Below are 21,023 nucleotides of genomic sequence, written 5' to 3'. Positions count from 1 at the left end.
AGTCATTGGCCTTTCTGGTTCTTGTTCTGTAATGCTTTTAATTGATTTCTGTGAACAATTCTGGCCATGACACAGGACACGGGAAGAATCTGAAATCCCATTTAAAAGAAGGCACTGATCTCAGCTGGAATGAGATGCTACTCTGTTTTAGGTCTAAAGTACTGAAATAGTTACAGTATAATGTGGTCTTTCAGCCTTGAGTTTCGTGGTTTTCACAGTGTTTGACAATATGGACACAATGGACTTATTCAATCTTCAAACCAATGATCTGTTTGATCAAATAATCGGACAATATAAGGTGAGGGTGGGTGACAAAGTGGTGGCCCAAGAAGGAGGAAATCTATGCAACCAGTGAGGGGTTAAGTGGTGGTGGCTGGTCCAGAGTATTTATTGCTTATGAGTCCATTGGATCAATGTAAGAAATGCTCTCCCTCTGTGATCACAGACCATGACCATGGAAGTCTTCAAATCTCAGACATATTTTCAGGAGAAAAACAAATGAGTCAAAAGCAAACCAGCTTACTATCCATCCTACAAGAAATAAAGATCATTTCTTGGCTTAAAACAATGACTGTACTCATTTGGAATTCAGATCAATTACCCTGACAACTTAGATTTTCACATTTCTGTAAGAATAAGGACAAATAGATGTCTCTGAGTGGTTTTGCATTAGAATTTGTTCAGGAGAGAAGAATCATTAAAGTCTTCTCTGAGAAAAATGAAGTAACAAAAATTTGGGATACTCTGGTACCTTTTCAATATTTTATTGAGTTGGTATTTTCCCCTATTCCCTGTAACCCTATATCCAAGGCTACTGAATCAATCCCACTGCCAAGTAACACTGCAAGATCCTCTCTGAGCTCATTTTAAAACAGCATTCCTTTGAATCTTCAAAACCAAATTCTTCTGAAACAAACTGGGGTTAAACTTAGGTTGACATGGATTTCATAAAAGCAAAAACCTTTAAAGTCTGCATTAAAAACTCATGTGTCCAACTGAAAAGCTTTGGTTGGGTAATGATATAAATATTACGAAAAGTTAACTTCCCTTCTCCACGCTTTCTCACAAGGAAGTTCTACAGCTTCATCCCAAACATACTGGAAGATTTCATCTCAGCTTGGCAACAGAAGCAGGACTGAGTATGATATTCAGTCGTCAATTTGTTCCTCTCTGTCATTAATACTAACAAGTGTGTGTGGCCATGTGTCAGGTCAGTTCCTGCTCACGTCACTTCGTCTGCATCCAGGTTCCTGAGAGTCATTCTATGGTCACAGAATCCACTGTGTTTTATTCTTATTCCTTTGTTCTTTTATGTAACTGTGCTGAAAACACCAGATATCATTCTTTTATTTTAGCTCAAGACAGCTCCTCTCTTTCTCTATACTATAAAGAAATCTTTTCAGCAGAACTAACTTGCAAATATCCTAGTAAGTCAGCATAAGCGTGACACAAATAACATTGCCACACCGCATTGGATTGTCTCACAGAACATTCTGTTCTTCATTCTGTTTAAAAGAGAAGACACAGCAGGGCCCCATCTGCCCCAGCGCTTGCTTCTGCCAGCTGTGTGGTCAGAAGATTTCACCCCAATACCAACAGGAAGTGTGCGATCCATCTGTAAGATGTGGTGGGAGGATGGGGTTGAAGCAATATAACAAGTAGGTGACGGCACTAACTTTGAAGTTAGACCCCCTTTTTAGGATGCATGCTAGATGGGGAAAATCAGTCTCTCTAAGGCTCATCTCAAGAATGAGGGCAATAATTGGAGATCATGATGTTTAAAAGAAACAGTGGATATATAATGCTCTTCACACAGTCTCTTGCTCATGGTGATTAATAAATGTTTCTAATATTCAGCACATAGTGGATACTCAATAAATATTGGTTGAATAAATGGGTAAGTGGACAAATGAATGGATGAATGAAAGGACAATCAACCAGATAAAAACCTGTTTGATGTTTCCAATATAGAGTCCTCTCCTCTAGACTTAAAGTTCTGCTTAAGAAATGGACTAGATTGTGCATGGTGGGCTTTAGCAATGTTGGGAAAGGGTAGATTTGCTCCAAGCGTTCCATAGGAGAAAAAGTGATGAGTTGGGCTAATTCCACACTCCCCCTGGTGGCAGAATTTCCACACCAGTCCACAGGAGCCAGGTCTGCAGATGAAGGGTGGGCTGATCCCTCACCAGAGATCATTACTGAACGGACCCAATTAAAATAAAAATAAGATCACATGCCCTGCTTACAGTGCCTTGTCAGGCAGCGTGTACAGTTTTGAACCTACCCTTACAGATAGATACCTGGGTTACTTGTTTATAGGCCCCTTTACACTTCCAAACCTGCTCACCAACTTGCTCCTTTGATCCTCCAGCTCAGGAGCAGCTCATCACTCTTTGTGGTATCTGGGTGAGGAAACTGAGGCATGGAATGAGGAAGCGCCCCTTGGACCCCAAGATCAAAAGCTCCTTAAGGTCCTTTCCCAAGCATCTTTCTTTTCTCAGCTTCATCCTTCCCCAACCAAGAAGGATGATCAGAAAGGGAATGACAGGCAAACATCGTCAATGGATCTCTGACTGATTATGGAATAAGATAGGTCCATAACCTTGGCTTTACCAAAAAACTGCACCAGAAATACTGTTCTAAATTGAAGGCCCCTGGCACTTAATAAACGCTTCTAGAATTGCAGATTCTTTCTGTGAAAGGCTTCCTTAAACTATTTTATAGTGATCTTTTTTAGACAAAAAAAAATAGTTTTTCACTCACCTTTCTTCTTCCAACTATTGTTCAGCTTTGGGGACATATTTCAGTTCACTTTTAATATTCTGGATCTCCGACAGGTTGACTGCAGGTCCTGGAAGTTTCTTCGCTCCTGGAATTGGCTTCTTCTCCTCATCCGAAGTAGGAGGAGCACCCTGAAGAAAAAGGAGAGGAAGTTTGACTCACCAAAAAAGACATTTGATCCTCTGGGTCACGGGCATTAACCAGAAAAAAAAAATTAAAGCAAGAATAATGTCAGAGTGTGATTCTAGCAGGATGACTTTCTCTTGTGTTGTTGAGACAGCCTCAGAGTTTCAATAAGATCTCCTAAAGTTTGTGTCAAAATGTGGAATAAAGTTGGAAGAAGAAAACAAGTAATTTCTATGTGACTTAGAAAACACTAAAGTACTATTCAACCCCTGATAACTAATAAAAATTACCATCATAAGGATCTGTGTTTCCAAAAGAAGTATCTTACAAGATTGGTTTTAATTTTGTATCATATGATCATAACCTGCCCGACAGCAGTTTTATAGAATGTTAGTGCACAGCTGGCTCTAACAATGACTTAGTCCAAGAATTTTCAAAGTTTTGTTTGGGGTGCGGTGGCTGCCAGCCTTTGTTCCAATGACATCTTCAGGACTGAAAGGAACATAAGCAAAACCTCTTTGAATATGGGCAGGATGGGAAACAGCGACAGAGGAGGCCCAGCTTTCCCCTTCCTGCTTTGGGGAATATTTTAAATTTCCTATCTTTGAATATTATGTGTGTCTCAGCTTTAGAGCAGGACCCACATCCTATTCTTTTTTGTGGCTCCTCCAATGCCTGGCACAGAGGTGCACACGCATACTTGTTGATTGTTGTTCAACTGATTAATCCCAAGAGTGTACAATAGTGACAAATCTATGCCTCTATGTACATATAGCATACACACATATAACAGTGATTATAAAACAATAAGATCAGTTGCAGTGCGTGGCTCTGAGAACTCCAACTCATTACTACAGAACAAAGTTGCTTGTTAGCCTATTCCTTCTATTTGCTAGAAGTGGGGGGGGTGGCATATCCCTCTCCACTCCACCCTGGAGAAAGGTGTTGGAAGAACATTTGATCACAGTGACAGCCATAAGAACACATCTCGGATCGGTTTACTGCAGGGAGGGTAATTGAATGACGGCGCCAGCTGTTTCACCCTGAAATTCATCCATCACCATGCTGAGGTCACGCTTCCCACGGCTGCTCCAAGCCAATGACAAAATGCAACAGGAATCCTAAGGCGGGCCCATCCCTGGGAGCCCAGGGACTGCTCTGCCAGCTGGAGATTGGCCTTAGAACCGCCCTCCTTGTGTCCTCTCCTTCCCCTGTCTCACGGTCTGACTGTTCTCTTAACCTCATGCAACTCCCTCCCCATTTTTCCTTGCAAGTGTTTTCCCCAATAAATATCTTTGAGTCTGCTTCTTGGAGGACCCAAACTAACACAGTCCCCAGTGGAAGACTGGCAGAGCTCCCTCTGCTTGGCCAACAACTGGGTGGACCAGTACAGTTCCAGGGGAAAGGAATAAGAAATCGCACGCTTGCCTGCCCCGCGGCCCTCTCAATTGGGTATTAACGCTGAGGCTGTGTGTTAATCCCCGGCTGAATCCTATATCTAGTTCTCAAATTGGTCAGAACCTAAAGGAAAAAAGTATTCAAGCTTCCCCAAACCCTAACAAATTACTTGGCAGACACGGCCTTTATAGAAATGTGTTTAAAGTGCTTATTGGAGGGGATGAGTAGACATATAAAATATTGAGGTGCCGTTCTTCTACTAAGGGCTAATGGTTTTTCCTATAGTCATTTTCTTTGAATCTGGTACAGTGCTGATGAAATAGCTAATTTGTCACCCACACAAGGTGATCAAGTAATTCAGTGTAGACTACACCTGCTGTATATATCTGAAAAATATCATTCCCCCGGATCAACGTACAGAGCCGCAGGAGTGGCTGCTTTTCATTATGCACACACATTCATCATTTATAAATGCAGGTTTAGAAGCAATAATTAAAACTGTAAAACATCTACTCAGAGGACTAGGTATTCCAAACGTTCTTTGCTAGGCTTTCAGAAAGAAATTTTTAACAAGGCTATAAAGTACTGCGTGTTTTTTTTTTTTTTTCCGATATGTGTAGCGGTGAAATGAAAAATGTTTCCTCACTTATAAATGTTCCCACGGTTGTTAGGTGGGTAGATCTTAATAAAGAAGCATGAAGGAGAAAAATGTTTCCAATTCCTTCTGTTAAATTCCTGGGTAAGTCACATTCACTGTCTTCATAACATCAAAACTGGCACATTTAACACATAAAGCCAATGTCTGTATTTATATGTTTATGTGTAAATATGTGAACATATGCAGATTAATAATATTTAATATTAGGCACTTTTCTTTCAAGTTATTAAAACCTTAATGCACTGTTTTTTATTTATCAAGGTAAGACTTTTAGCCTTTGGTTTGGTAAGGTGACATATAATGGAAAATTATAAGTGGATGTATTATATTTAGTAATTAGACATTACGATATTGACTCAGGAAGGGGGTTAATGGTGGTGCATTTTCTTAACTAAATCTTCTCTCATCTTTTAAAAACGTAATAGGAATCAGGTTCCATTTATTCTATGAATTTATTATTATAAGAATTATAGTAAATTAAGGCATGAACAAGCAGGGTTCCAGATGGCCCCGTTTGGCTAATAAATACAACCTTTTTTTTTTCTTTTGTAAGTAGATACTTGAATTAAGAAGGGACATGAAAGACATTCTTTGGTTTAGATAAAGAGTGTGTGAAAGAAGCCTTATCAGCCACAGAACCATTCCTACCAGTTTCAGGAATGGCTGTTGTGAAGGGAAATCTTTCCTTTGGGGGTCACAGAGTATTCATAAAACTTTGCTAAATGGTGAACCATTTTCCAGCTATCTCACTTTCCTCTCATCTCCCGTTTTACTACCAGATGCCCTACTGAGTTTTTTCCTAAGCTCTCTATGTGGGGCAGTACAATCTGACCTGCTCGTTCATGTTCAAACACTGAAGACAGTAATAACAGCAAGCACTTACACTGCTTGCTGTTCCAAGTTACATGTACTAACTCATTGAATCCTCACTTCAACTCCAAAAATCTGGTGCTATTATTATCCCTATCTCACAGTAGAGGACACTCGGGCACAGAAGGACTAAGAAATTTGCCCAAGGCCACACGGCTAGGAAGTGGCTGGACCAGAATTAAATATGTTTGCAGCTCGTGAAGGGACCAGGTGGAAAGGGAAATAATTAACAGAAAATCCCAATGTGCTATTTTGTGGCTTAATAGTGATGGTGTTTCAGTCAAATGAGAGATTTGGGAGGCTTAGTGGAGTCTTGTCAATACCCTTCAAATTACCTCAAGCAAGCAGTTTCTTATGCAAAAGACCAGCCCTGCTTATTAGGATTTGGCTGGAAGGCCTCTGCCTCTGGCACGTGCGCACCTCTGGCTGGGCCAGGCAGACAGAGGGCGCGTACTCCAGCTCTGTGAGCAGAGGAAAGGGCTCGCCAGAGACCACAGGTGGGCTGGAGACATAGCCAGTACTCACAGGCCTTGTCAGACAGCCAGAGATTTGTCCTGGCTTCCTGCTGGAGTGCATCCTCTTCACATCTGAGAGGGTGTCAAGATCAAAAAACCTGAGTTTATACGGGCGACCTATGGACTGTGATAGAGGTCACCTGTGCTGATCAGAGAAGGTATGTTATGATCTCCACATCTCCACTTTATACAGTAATTATCTTAATGTAAGGCTAGGCAACAAATCCCAAATCTATGAAAGTAAGCAATTTCGAGTTTGCAAACTGGATGATAACCAATATGGATGTGTAAGTCATTTTGAATTCAGATTCCATTTCCCCATTCAAACTGTGCCTCAAAAGGCGGCTGGGGCCTCAAGCTAACCCACAAAATCCTACCTAACCCACCTTGTGGCCAAGCCAAGCTGCCTACCCACTCCCCTTACAGTGTTGTTTCCATGAGAAACTTATTCTGAGGTCTGGCCCAGAGATTAAGTCATTAAATCTCACTCCCTCCCTAGGACCTCATGAATCCTGAAAGTTCATTCCTGCTTTTATGGGAAGGGAATGCCACCCCTAGATCTACCCTTCTGCCCAATGAACCCCATGAGAAAGGTGTGACACAATTTAAGAAACACTGGGGCCGGGCGCGGTGGCTCACGCCTGTAATCCCAGCACTCTGGGAGGCCGAGGCGGGAGGATCGTTTGAGCTCAGGAGTTCGAGACCAGCCTGAGCAAGAGCAAGACCCCCGTCTCTACTAAAAATAGAAAGAAATTATCTGGACAACTAAAAATATATATATAAAAAATTAGCCAGGCATGGTGGCACATGCCTGTAGTCCCAGCTACTCGGGAGGCTGAGGCAGGAGGATTGCTTGAGCCCAGGAGTTTGAGGTTGCTGTGAGCTAGGCTGATGCCACGGCACTCACCCAGGTAACAGAGTGAGACTCTGTCTCAAAAAAAAAAAAAAAAAAAAAAAAAAGAAACACTGGGATTTCTGGACCTCTGTGGGTACCTCATTCCCTCCATCCTGTGATGAATACAGGTTGGCTATTTGTATATGTGGCTGGTTATAAAGTAGGTGTATCAGTTCTTAGCTATTTTAGAATGTGCTGGAACCATCAGGCTGGGGACAAGGAAAGAAGGAGAGCAAAGTGCTTCCTCAGACCCCTTTCCTCCACTTGTGTGGAAGAACGTACCAGTTGTAAAAAGAAGAACCAATGGCCACCTGTACCACAGATGAAAGGTGAGATGCAAGCCTCCAAAACAACTGTTATATCAGTCAATTTAGTGAGAAAAGAGGGTCAAGCTACCTTCTAACTGATTGCCATGGTAGTGACAGACACAGTTTAAGAGGAAGCACAGGAGGAAAAATCTAATTACAGATAAATGGAGGTATAGGAAGAATTCCACTGTCATCCCTTCTACCTCCCCACTGCCTTTTTCTTACAACATGCAAAAAAACAATAGGCTCAGGAGTCCTTCATGAAAATTGGATAATTAGATCAATTGATGAACAATCATTTATAAAATACCTACTAGGCTATTGCCGTGTCCATTATATCACTGACTCTTCACAGTGGCCCTCTGAGGAATGGGGGGGACAAACTCAGAAATACTTGACTAAAGTCCCAGATGGAGAGCTCTGGGACTGAGCTGAGATAATGAGATATTTGGATGCCAAAGTGAGCAACACCAGACTATGTAACCATAAAAGCAGGGTAGGGCCAGGCCTTTTCAATTTGTATGTTCAAAATTTTTATTTGTCAACTTAGTGGCTAAAATTCCAGAACTTGATGATGTCAATCAAATACTCCATCTCTTCCTTTCAAAGATTATCTTTCTATTGATAGGAGGCTGGAACCACTAAGTTAGGACCACACCAGGAATATTCACAGGAAAGAAGGTTAGATGCCCGACAAAAGTTTATTAGGAATAGATGTTCTTTTGGGGGCAAATAGCAAAAAAATGTTACCTGTTAAAGTTAAAAAAAGTCTTTTTAACTTTTTAAAAAGATAAAATACAGTTTGCTATGCCTTGTGGCTTGTAGCTTTATTTAATTCCATTTTCCTTGCCTTGTGCTAATAAAATCTTAACTTATTTTTCCCTAGAATAAGACCTTCCAGGTTTCATTAGAAAAGTCACAATTTGGTAAGAAATATAAACATCTGAGGAGGGAACTCTTCCCTATTTACTGCATTCATTATTAATTTTAGCCTCCATTTTAGCAAACCAGGTACTTGAATTTGGGGGAAAAGAATTAGAAGAGGCCGGGCGCGGTGGCTCACGCCTGTAATCCTAGCACTCTGGGAGGCTGAGGCGGGTGGATCGCTCGAGGTCAGGAGTTCGAGACCAGCCTGAGCAAGAGCGAGACCCCGTCTCTACTAAAAATAGAAATTATATGGACAACTAAAATATATATACACAAAAAATTAGCCGGGCATGGTGGCGCATGCCTGTAGTCCCAGCTACTCGGGAGGCTGAGGCAGGAGGATTGTTTGAGCCCAGGAGTTTGAGGTTGCTGTGAGCTAGGCTGACGCCACGGCACTCACTCTAGCCCGGGCAACAAAGTGAGACTCTGTCTCAAAAAAGAAAAAAAAAAAAAAAGAATTAGAAGAAAAAATACAGAAATGGAGGCTTACCAGATTCCCTTGCAAAATCCCCTTTTCAAAGGAAACATACAGAGATTGAGTTTTTGTTTGTTTGTTTGAATCCCCAAGTGCTTTAATGTGCTCACTCCCTGGGCTCCCACTTGGATTCCTCACTCATCAAAAGCTGTACCAAATACATCCTGCTCGCTTCCATAAAAGTTCCCGGGTGAAAACTTACCAATCTAGTGACTATCACTAAACCAAAAAGCATCTGAGAGGCTATGTCCTCTCTGCCCCCCACAACACACACACACACAATCAATCAGTCAATCAATCAACAGACTGGAAGTTAAACTTGGTACCTTGAAGTAACTGTATCAGGTACAGCACTTAAATTTGGCTGAAGGAAAGGGAGGGGCAGTGTGTTTTGTGGCTGATTGAGCAAGACAACTAAAGAAATGTATATCAGGTGGCTGCACTTGTGAAAAAAGAACGGAATAAAAAAATATTAAAAAAAAAAAAAAAGAAATGTATAGACTAACTGTGACTCCTTGACACACAGTCACTCGCCTTCTCCCTTGTCCTGGAGAGCCGGCCCTCACCTTGCCTCTGCCCTCTGTAGTGAGGATTTGGAAGGGGAAAGACATTGCTGAGCTCTGCTAGCTAAGTTTTCCTCACCTCCTCCAATTCAGGAGTACATTCTTTTCTTCTGGGGGGTTGCCCAGCTCCTGGCCGAAAGGCTCCCATTGGAATATTGATATTTGCCTAAAAGAGAAAACAGGGTAGATTTAGCTCAAGAAAAATGAGAAATTGCTATGACACTCTCTGAGACAGTAATCATTGTGAGGAAAAATGAGTCTGAAAAGTACATCTTCAAAGCTTTTTATCTCAGGAAAATTGCTATAATGACAGCACAAAAATATGCAAAAGAAAATTTGACTTCCATTTATTCCACATTTCTGGCACTCATCCTTAGGTCTGTGCAGTGATTTTATGACTCCCTATTAAATAGAAGCATTTCAAGACAGTTTGTTCTGGCTGTTGCCCTCCTGTGGTGCATATTATTTTCCTCTCTCTGGGATGAGGAAGGAACACATAATGATAGGAAAGGAGGAAAGAGCATCTGCAAAAGCCATCCCACACCTTAGCCCTCCTTCAGGTTCCTTCACATATACCATGGAGAAGGGAGACATTTACACCTCCTAAGCCACCTCCTCCCTTCCATAATGTCCTGCTGCTTCATTGCCTTAGGTCTCTGGAATTGATACTCTTCTACCTGCTCCCACACACATGCCTGTGTGGCTCAGTAAGGAGGAAAGAGGGTACTTACTAGAAAGTCAAGTTCCCTTTGTATCACAACTCATTGGCTCTTATCCTTTATTAAGATAACATACTAATCTCCATCAGCAATAAACATAAAATATTTTCTAATAAACATGACATACTCTAAACATTAAATTATGTATGGATATACTGATGCAGTAATTTGAACTTGGGAAGAGAATATGTAAATTTGGATTTTTGCCCATATTGTATCTAATGTCAAAAGGTGAAAATAATTAATGCAAATCTAAAACGTCTTCAACCAGTAGTATCACTCACATAAAATAAGCATTAAATACTTTTTTAAAAGTAGAACAGATTTTTTTTCCCCATAGAAGATAAAGTGTTGCTTTATGAGTAATTGGATACGTGGGTTTGAAAAGTTGAAATTTCATTTTGATGTTATGCATAAAAATGATGCTTGAGCAAAGGGAACAAAATATTTTGTTATCTTATGACACAGACTGGATGATTTTGGTATAACACCAAACAAAATCATTAGGAAGTGTAGTAAGGTCCATTTGGAACTGCCTAGTACAAGCTCTGTTGCCAGGGGCCATGATACTGGAAATGTCCAGCGCCCACGTTCATGTGACATGGCAGTGGGTCTGTGTTCTGCTTCCATCGAGACCAGGAAGTGACTTTTCCCACCTTGGGGCTTTAAAACTCCCCCTCTTACTAGAATAATACCTATCCCACAGAAAGGAACAGATCCAAAGTATTTGTGGCAGATAACAAGTGAGGTATATCATCATGGAGCCATTCCTAGGGCCAACAAGCCAAGAAGTATTTTTGATCGGTATGTACCATATATGCTAAGATATATATATATATATATATATATATACACACACACACACACACACACACACACACACATAGAGCACAATTTTTTTTTCTTTTACTTATTTATTTAATTGGAGCTCTTTGGCAAGTACAGCATAATTTTAGAGGAAAGCATTTTGGAAAATCTAAGGCTGAGGCTCCTGTGCTATTTCTCTGCTTAACGGAAATATCAGGTGACCTAGAGTGTGAGGAGGAGGAGGGAGCATAAGACAGGGGGAAGGATATATCTTATATGGTAGCAAATATAGATTCATACTTCATTAATTCCAAGATGTACCTCCTTTAATATCTGAAGTCAGAATGTGTCCTACAACCAGTGGCATCTTACAATTTTAATTGGCACATTTGCTTTATTTCTTGGCAGGACATAAAATAATGGTATTTTACAATTGGCGGTGTCTTAGATTGAATGAAATATCATAGGGGCCTGAAATAAGAACATGAAAACAGTGTAAATAAGACTCACAGAAGATGATCTATATTGGACCAATAGACCATTTCTGTCACTGCAGTTTGGACGAAAGAGGGGAAACATTAATGTAGGGACTGTTTGGGAAAAGGTTAACAAGTTAGAAGTTTCATTAGATTGCCCCCACCCCAACACATGTATTAAGCATCTATAGAGGACATCTTCTTAATAGTTAGCTCAGGTTAAAATATTGTTTCTGAAAGACTTGATTGCAACACTAGCCCATTGAATCTAAAGTACGTGTGCTCTCTAGTAGATTATAGTTTTCAGTAAGGGGACACGTAAAGGTCATCCAGAACAATACAGTAAGGTAAAGCACATGCTATGTGTGACCACCTTTTCCTGTTTGGAGATTACTTTTAGTGATGTGCCCCCATGTAACCTCTCCATGGTTCATGGGTGGCTTATAGTAGTGAAAAGAGCCCAATGCTAGGAGTTGGTACAGGTTTTCTGTACTCAAAAAAGTGACAATTGCTCTGGGTCTCATTGTCCCCATTTGTAATATGAATGAATGTTAGACTGTGTCAATGGTTTTCAAACCTCTTAACCATGGAACCCTTGCTTCAAGAAAAGTATTGTAAGAACATCAAAAATGCAAAATAGACACAGGTGGAGGGTTCAAATATCTACATCCTCATAACAAACTTCTGAGGTTGGTATTATCATCTTCATTTTACTGATGAAGAAATGGATCCTCAAAGAGGTTAATTTGCTCAAGGTCACACAAATAAAGATTCCAAATTGAAGCTGCCTGACTCTGGGGACAGACTTTTTCACTCTACCAAACCCATCTCCAGAGAGTTCTCTTTTCACTTGGCAGAAGATAGCTCTAAACCAGCTCTAAAATTCTCTCAACTAGCTCTAAAATTGCAGACTTATGATTTGAGAGTGGCCTTCAAAAAGGGACATACAAAATGGATAATTTCAGAATAGGTGCCAAAGAAAAACCACATTGAAAAATGAGTCATTAACTCCCTGACTTGATGCTTTTTCTTCTTTTAAAGCATCACTCAAGAAATCAGGAACCCAAATGGGTTTTTTTGACAGCAAATATTGACAGGAACCAAAGCAGCCTAAAAACATGTCGAGCATTCAATCCTTAATGTGCACCAATAAAGGAGTATAAAAGGAGTGCTTTGTCAATTGTGGCATGCATTACATTAGTAATAAGAAGATTAGAGATGTTTCATTAATATAATTGTAGGGCAGTAATATTTGAGTGACAAATTATAGAGTAAATTGTAGCCGTAATAAAAATTCCTTATAACTTGAATTTGATAAAAATCTGTAGACCTGTAGCTCTGTTTTTATTCCACTGGCCAGAAAATTGGGTCGTATTCTTGTCTCTTTTACTGACTTGCTCTGTATTTGAATGCAAATGAAATATCTTCTCAATGACTCAATTTTTCCACCCGCAACTTGGATATGATATTCGCTACTCAAAATGGGTTTGGAATATAAGCTAAATTGCTATGGAAGAATAAACACTGAAAAGGTTTAACATCAATGACTTAGAGCTAATATAAGGTTGGACTTCCTTCTCTACATAGATTCTATATAAATGCAAAGGAAGCAGACTCTTGTTTTCCTTTTGTAATGCAATACTTTGTACTTCTTTTCCCTCCTTACGGTTTATACATTTTAGATATTTTTAAATATGCCCTTGATGCAGCAGACCCGGTGCATCACTTTCCCAAGCTATACATAATTTGTTACATCCTCCAAGTTGGGAATGGAAAAAATCTACTAGATCATCTTTTGCCAGGACAGGATACAGTTCCCTGATAGAAGACCTATCTGATGTGAAATTAATACTACACTTGATCTCACCAGGTGAAGAAAAGTAGAAAGAATTCCCTGTAAGTTAATTCCACTACTCCCTTAATTATTTGTATTGTTCTCCTTGCTTGGTTCCAGTCTTTGAGTCGGAAGGATTCTGGAAACAATATTCCCTCCACAGCCCCTCCTGTGTGGCTTACAATGGAATGACATCTTTCCCCAGTGGGTCGGATTCTGATAGCTGCCAGCCGCTGGGTACTGACAGTTCCTATTGAACTTTGCTTTCCACAGCCATTGTTCTCTTATCTCCCCCTCCCTTTTTGTCTCTCCTTTTCTGAACCCACTGTGAGTTTTCTGAACAGTTCAGAGGCTTTTGGAGTTTCCTCCCATTGCATATTTTTTTCAGATGACCCCCCTACTGATTCGATCTTTAGTTTTCAAAGGCCCCCAGCAGCTCCTGCCAGAATCTATAGCCTCCCCCATGCCATTCTCCCATGGCACCGGCAGAGGAAATTCTATAGGGTTACATTTTGCAGTATTTCTTTCTGCTCTTTCCTATTCTCACACCCTTAGTTCTTCTCTGAACAGAGCAGGACGTGACATTTTGTCATTTATGGGATCTTTGCAGAAGACTTTCAGAAAGAGGTGTGTTTTCTCATTGCTGATTAGAAAATGAGATTCTCGTTTGATATATTAACATGAAGTAAGGACGATAGACATACACGTGCACATATCTACCAACTAAAATATAGTCAGCGTATTTTAAAATAAAGTTCTATATCACTAGAATGTATAACTTCTTAGGGATTCTTGAAATGTGGAGTAGATTCAAAATACATAAAACTTCCCCACTCAATAGAATTTTGAAAAACTCCCACTCAGCCACTGTTCTTCACCCATGATGTTTCATACTAAAAGGTCTTATTCTTTTCTCTGTTCTCAACACTTTTTGTTCCCTTCAATAATTTCCTGAGTGACTCAACTATAGTCTCATCATCCAGGGAAAAGCAGATTTCAAGAATGTACTGTACAGCTATTAAGATAATGTGCATAATTGGTTGGGGGCAGGTTGTATTTCTGAAGTACTTATAAATGTCAGCATCAAAAAATGACATCTTTTAGCCAGTATATGACTGCTTGCTTCATGTCACAAATATAGAGCCCTGGTCAGAGCAGCAGAGATCATTAGCTGGAGGTAATACTGAACCCACCTGAAACTCAGACTCCTACACTCGAGTTCTTGCTACACTTTAAAGAAACCAGCATTGGAAATCATAAGCAGTGTATTATAGTGGTTTATGTAAGAAAGAAACAGTTAGATCCATGATCAAAGTAAAAGTCTTGGCTCTACATTAAAACAAATGGCAAATGAAAGTTAATTTTAATGTTTTAAATTTAAACAAAATATTGAAGGAAGGCATGTTATCACTATTAGGTATTTTAGCTTTTTTTATTTTTTATTTTCAAAACTGAATGGGTCTGTGAAGTATGATTTTTAGCTTTAATTAATGCATTGGATTAACTGGACAATCATGGATAGTTATAGTCTATTCCTCTGTACCAAGGATTGGCATATACTTAGAATCTTTTTTAAACTGGAAATCCTGGCTGGGCGCAGTGGCTCATGCCTGTAATCCTAGCACTCTGGGAGGCCGAGGCGGGAGGATCGTTTGAGCTCAGGAGTTCGAGACCAGCCTGAGCAAGAGCGAGACCCCGTCTCTACTAAAAATAGAAAGAAATTAGCTGGACAACTAAAAATATATATATATAAAATTAGCCAGGCATGGTGGTACATGCCTGTAGTCCCAGCTACTCGGGAGGCTGAGGCAGAAGGATTGCTTGAGCCCGGGAGTTTGAGGTTGGTGTGAGCTAGGCTGACGCCACGGCACTCACTCTAGCCCGGGCAACAGAGTGAAACTCCGTCTCAAAAAATAAATAAATAAATAAATAATAAACTGGAAATCCCATACAGGAAATACTTTGAGTCTCTAATGCCTGTCTGTGAATTTTTTTGTCTTCCATGGAGACTACTTTCTTCTTCCACCGATCTTTTGGTCTCTGGGCAATGGAGGGTGGAAGACCAATGGTAATAGGTAGGAAGGGGAAAGAAGTACTCAAACGTGGAACATCAGAATATTCTGTTCTACGTGTGCACTAGGTAGCAACGGAAAACTTCCCACGCTAAGAAACTGTACACTCACCAATGATGCAGGGCTGGCTCATATAATCATTCTTTTAAATGTATGATAAAGAAGTTAGATTTAGTTTCACAAGCAGCTTGATTAAGTCAATGTAGCTGAGAGGTGGTGATTCAGTGGCCATGGTCATTTGTAATTTCAAGGCCACATTTGTCATTGAGTCACTGTGTACTTTTCACTGCAAGCCCACTTAATTTTAAATTGACTTTAATCAGCGTGAGCTATCAACTTCTTCACTGAAATGCTGACACTGTTTCTAAATGTCTGGTTGAGTTCTTTAAAAGGGAGGAGCTGACATCCATAAAATGGTAATTGTTCCTCAAAGTAGCCTTGGTACTTATGATTACCCTTGAGATGGTCCACATCCACTCCTCCAGTCTTATGCTCTGTGCCAAGGTGAAGATGGTTAAGTAATGAGACTAGACAGCATTGCCGAGTGGTTCCAAACATGGGCTTTAGGATCAGACTGAACAACTGAGTTTGGGTTCTGACTCTCCTAGTTACAAGCTGTGTAATCCTAGGTGAGTTATTTTGTTTCTCCAAACCTAACATTATGATCCATAGAAATCCCATTGCATTGGGCCAGGTATATGGTAAAACCTGAATAACCTCTAACTATTATTATCATCGTAATAATAAACCTTAGAAGTTATTCTCAAGAAGTTTTAGACTATTAGAAGCTAGAAGAGGCTTAGAGGTCATATAACCCAACGCCCTCCTTTTGCAGATCACAAGGACCAGGGGCGTGAAGTCACATAGCAGAGCTAAGACAGGACTCTTTCCGGTCAGCCATTAAGCTCTGAGATCTCACAGGAGAGGACACATAATAGATACTCAGCTTACTTTGGTCAATGGTGGAGAGAAAGGACCAGTGACAACCCAGAGAAGATTGGCTCTGTGTAAACTGAGGCCCTGGGGAGGCCTATGGTGGTTCCCAAAGGGGATGTGTTCAGGAGGAAGAGGAAGGACAGGCAGGTGCTGCCAGTGGCCGGTGTCACTTGGTCTCATTAGAGTCACCAAACAGATCGCTGATGGGATTAGATTTCCCAGCAGTTCTAACTTTCCCTACCACCTGTCATGTCAAATTCTTTCATCAGGAGGGAGCAGCCCCAGTATGCTTAGTGTGCGGATGTTACCTTGGTTGCAACTGTATTCCCATCAACAGTAGTGTATGTAAGAAGCAGTCTGGAGAGTCTAGAACCAGGATTGGCAAACTAAGCTCACAGGCCAAATCCAGCCCACCACATGATTTTGTAAATAAAGTTTCATTGGAACACATCCACATTCATTCATTTACATATTGCCCATGGCTGCTTTTGTGGTATAACAGCAGAGTTGAGTAATTGGAACAGACCAAACAACCCACAAAGCCTAAAATATTTACGATCTGGTCCCTTAGAGAAAGGGTTTGCCAACATCTGGCATAGAACTTTATCAGTTGCTTAGGAGACAAAGGCCCTCTCCAGACTAAGGAAGAATCAACTGATTCCTTCAGGATGTTTTTATGCCTCTGGCTGAGATTTAATTAATACATCTGAAAAGAAGTGTAGAGTTAGAATCCCCTTACAATACAAAGGCCATCTCTTCTTCAGTGTGGATGTGAAAGACAACTGTCTATATTTTCTAAGGGTTGGTCTAGTTCTGGCCTCTCTCTTATTCCGGTACATGGAGGAGATAGAATCAGCTGAAGAAGAAGCAAGCCCATTCCATGCATTACTTGGATAGTTAGAAGAGCCCTCTCCTAAGGAAACTAGGTACTATAAACCAGACACTTCCCATACATTATTTTGCTTATTCATTATAACAGCCCTATTAAGTAGTATGATTGTCCCCATTTTACAGAAAGGTAAACTAAGGATGAACTAAGGTCACGGAGATTTGTTAACTGTTTGAGTCCATGTTGTCTGACACACATAGGTGCAGTAATTCGATTGCTGAAATACCTGACTGTTAGAAGCATGGACCAAAGTGGCTTTTAAGTTCACCCAAGCCAGACAAAATAGAGATCTAAATCATTCTTTCTAGAAGTTTGCACTGCAAAACACTATCCTGTAAGATACTCACTGAAAAGGTCTGATATGTTTAGAAAACCTTGCATATGTTTCCACCTTTTTGGAAATAATATGATGCTGTCAGCAAGTTATGGACCCTGAGAGATTTTCCCAAACATTTAATCATGGAAACCTTTAATCTAGTTAACAACATCCCATAAAACTAGTATGCCAAGGGACACACTTTGGGGACTGTTGAACTAGATGATGATGATGGTGATTGATGATACCAGCTAATGTTTATTAAGCAATTACAGTGAGCCAGGCACTGGCCTAAGTACTTACATGTATTAAATTCATTTATTATTCACAGCAATTCTATGAGATAAAAATTGTTATTAATTCCTCTCTTGACAGATGAGGAGACCGAGGTACAAAGAGGCTAACAACTTGTCCAAAGTCACGCAGCTAGTAAGTACTAAAGACTATGAGTTCCTCAAACATGGGGATCAGGTATCAATTCATCTTTGTATACCCTACACTTAGCACAGTGCTTGGCACATATTATGCATCCAAGAAACGACAGTTGAACTGAATGGGAGATAAGGTCCTAATAAAAAGAAGTGACTGGAGAGTATTGAGTAGAACATTTAAGAACTTTAAGTGGTATTTACACAATGAAGGCAGTCCTTCATCAATAGGGGTCTCTATTTGTTCCAGACAGGACTGTAACCTAGATGATGTTCCTACTACAAACCATTTTGTGTAGCGTAACCATTTTCATGTTTTATTTAATGTATACTACTTAAAGTTAATGCAAAGATGACAGGAAAATATCAGATAGTGCCGATCCTATTTAGCCACAAGAAATAATATTTCATTTGAAGGCACATTAAATTGGGCTTTTTGTGTGGCATAAAATATATTGAAAGAGGCAATACCACATCCATAAGGAACCGCTGTATTGCCTTGGTCGGTAGAATGGATGGATTTTTTTGTAATGTAGTATAATAAGAGCTATTGAGAATAGTCAATACCAGCTTTTAAAATAATACAGCTCTAAAAATATATCAAGGTCAAAATTAGTAAACAAAATACTGGTAAATTTTCAGTGTAGATTTGAGAGAGGCCAGGAAGCACTAAGGAAGAAAAATAAACACACTTTCAGCTGTAGAAGGAAGAGAAGCAAAGGCAGCCCAAGAGAAGACGGTTTTTGTATTCTGGAAAATATAAAGGAAATTTTATGTTTCATACTTTAGGAGCTTCAAATGCAGTGATTAAATGGCATTATTTCTCATAACTTTAAGATAAAGCATTCCTGAATAATAATTATAATATTGGTTGACCATCAATTAATGCTTACTATGCTGTTTTAGGCATCTTATACATGTAGCCCTAGCAGATGAGTACTACTATTATCTCCATTTTACAGATGTGGAAATGGAGGCAAAGAGAGATAAAGTAGGTAAAGTAATTTTCCCATGATCCTACACCAGTACAAGATGGATTATGGACCCCAGCAATCTGATTTCAGAGCCCGTGCTACTAATTGCTTATACACCTGGTAAAAGAGAAGATTCAAAAGTTCCATGATGTCACAGGTCTGGGAAACAAAATAAATTCCGCAACCACTGTCAGCGTATGTCAGAGACTCACTAGGTAGACACCAGAGGGCTAAATGTGACAATGCAGCGTGGAATCTTCACCAAATACATAGGCCCTTCCTTGGTGGTTTGTTCAATAACAGGTTTCCAGAGGTTGTTATATATCCTGCCACTTAAGAACCCCTCCAATTTAAGGATATGCATTAGTTATGACACGTAATGATCTGTCCCTCCACCCACCTCTACCAGCAGTGTGTGCTAGGATTTCTAAAACCTCCTATGATGTGTTCACAACCTGGCCACATGCACGCCCCTCCAAAATATGGTCAGCCATTTGTGATTGTGTTTGTGCTGGGATGATGCATCAGACCTAAAATATTCAGGAACTGCCTCATGCCCTGCAGTATTCAGAAAAGTCCAGGAAGAAAAAAAAGTTCCTTTGGAAAAAGCACAGATGGGCTCCATGTTGATGGAAAGGAAAGATGGAATTTTACAATAAAGCATTGTGTCCAGAGCCTCAGGGTAGGAGCCATTTGAGAGTCAAATATAGAGTCCTTAAGAGAAATAACAAATTAAGTTTTGAGTAAAAACAAATACTGAAAGTTATTTGCATAATTATATTTTTGTTTCAAGATGTGTGCTTCCCACTTCCCTTTTTGTGGGTGACACTTAAGTCAATTTAAACAACCAAAGAATTTCTTTGCTGGGAGAGTATGAGGGGAACTAATAGCATAGGGACTTTAGAAGATAAATACCCAAGCCTTGGGAAGAACACTTAACTACAAAAGGATATTATTTAAAGAAATATGTATTTTAAACAGATGGGTCAACAAACTGTGACCCATTGATATATGCATATATCAATTGGATATAAAAATGGAAATTGAATATTTTATTCTCTATTAATGAGCATATCAAAAGTATACATATCAAAAAACAGCAAAAAACATACACACTACATTCTTGTAGAAGATAATCTAATTCGCATTTGTAAACTTTTATTGTCTTACAATTCAGGACAATTAAACAAAAATAGCTTCTCCTTTCTCAGTTGTACCGAATTGGTCTTATATCATTCCTGAATTGTACCTTACGAGTCTTTTAAAGAGGAATTTCCTTTTCTTCTTGAAGTTAATCATCAGTTAGGGGTGAACAATCACAAAAAGTATGACTTATTAAATAATCAGTCAAGAAGTGGCAGAGCTGATGTTAAAACACAAATATACCTACTTACCTGGATGGCTCTGACATTGGAAACTGGCTGTTTCGACATATTCACACGGTCTTATCCCTAAAAAAACAAGTAAGAAACTGTTAGAGGCAGCAGCATTCAGATTCTCGGTCTTGATAAATTAGAATTTAACTCATGATTCAAGTGGATAGTCACCCCTTTCACTGGCCATATATTCTTTCAGTCTCAGTTTCCAAAGTTACTTAGAGACTCTCCTTCCTAATGCCTGGGGGGTGGGGGGTGGGAGGGAACACTAGAGCGCCAGGATAAATCATTCAGAAGGAGAAATGCTGAGATGCCTTGGCCCCTGATGCTAATGATATGCAATCAGAAACTTGAAAGGCGCTATCATCTCCTTCCCTGCCCTCCTGACCCTCTGCCAAGAGCAGCAAAGCAAAGAGGTTGTGGGAATAAAACACCTTTGTTCCGGCCTCGGAAGCTCTCAGCTTGAAACTGAACTTTTGATCTGAATTCATTATTGCCAGGGCTGCGAGTCAGTCCATTGGGAGTACCTCCTCTCCACTGAACAGGCCCAAAGAGAAATGGCCCGTACCACTTCCTTACTATCTCCATGCTCTCTACTTGCCATGCACATGTCTGTTCTGCCCAGCAACCTGGGAGGGGCCTCCGTGTGTCCCCCCACACAAAGCCCACGTGCTGTAAAC

The 21,023-nt window shown here is 40.1% G+C and overlaps 1 protein-coding gene across 2 annotated transcripts in view; it reads right to left on the bottom strand.

The window, feature by feature from the left end:
* SMPX (small muscle protein X-linked) overlaps positions 1-21,023 on the bottom strand; it is a 122,590-nt gene that overhangs the window by 27,575 nt on the left and 73,992 nt on the right. For both annotated transcript variants that reach the window (XM_069463053.1, XM_069463052.1), the window contains 3 exons: positions 20,362-20,418; positions 9,596-9,682; positions 2,764-2,912 (listed from right to left, as the gene is read on the bottom strand). In XM_069463053.1, the coding sequence (XP_069319154.1) occupies positions 2,778-2,912; positions 9,596-9,682; positions 20,362-20,400 (261 nt within the window). In that variant the 5' untranslated portion in view covers positions 20,401-20,418 and the 3' untranslated portion in view covers positions 2,764-2,777. The remainder of the gene's footprint in view (positions 1-2,763; positions 2,913-9,595; positions 9,683-20,361; positions 20,419-21,023) is intronic.

Source organism: Eulemur rufifrons, chromosome 30 (assembly GCF_041146395.1).
Source record: "Eulemur rufifrons isolate Redbay chromosome 30, OSU_ERuf_1, whole genome shotgun sequence".
Lineage (NCBI taxonomy): Eukaryota > Metazoa > Chordata > Mammalia > Primates > Lemuridae > Eulemur > Eulemur rufifrons.
Note: the sequence above shows the minus strand (reverse complement) of the source record. Positions and strands in the feature narration are given on the sequence as shown.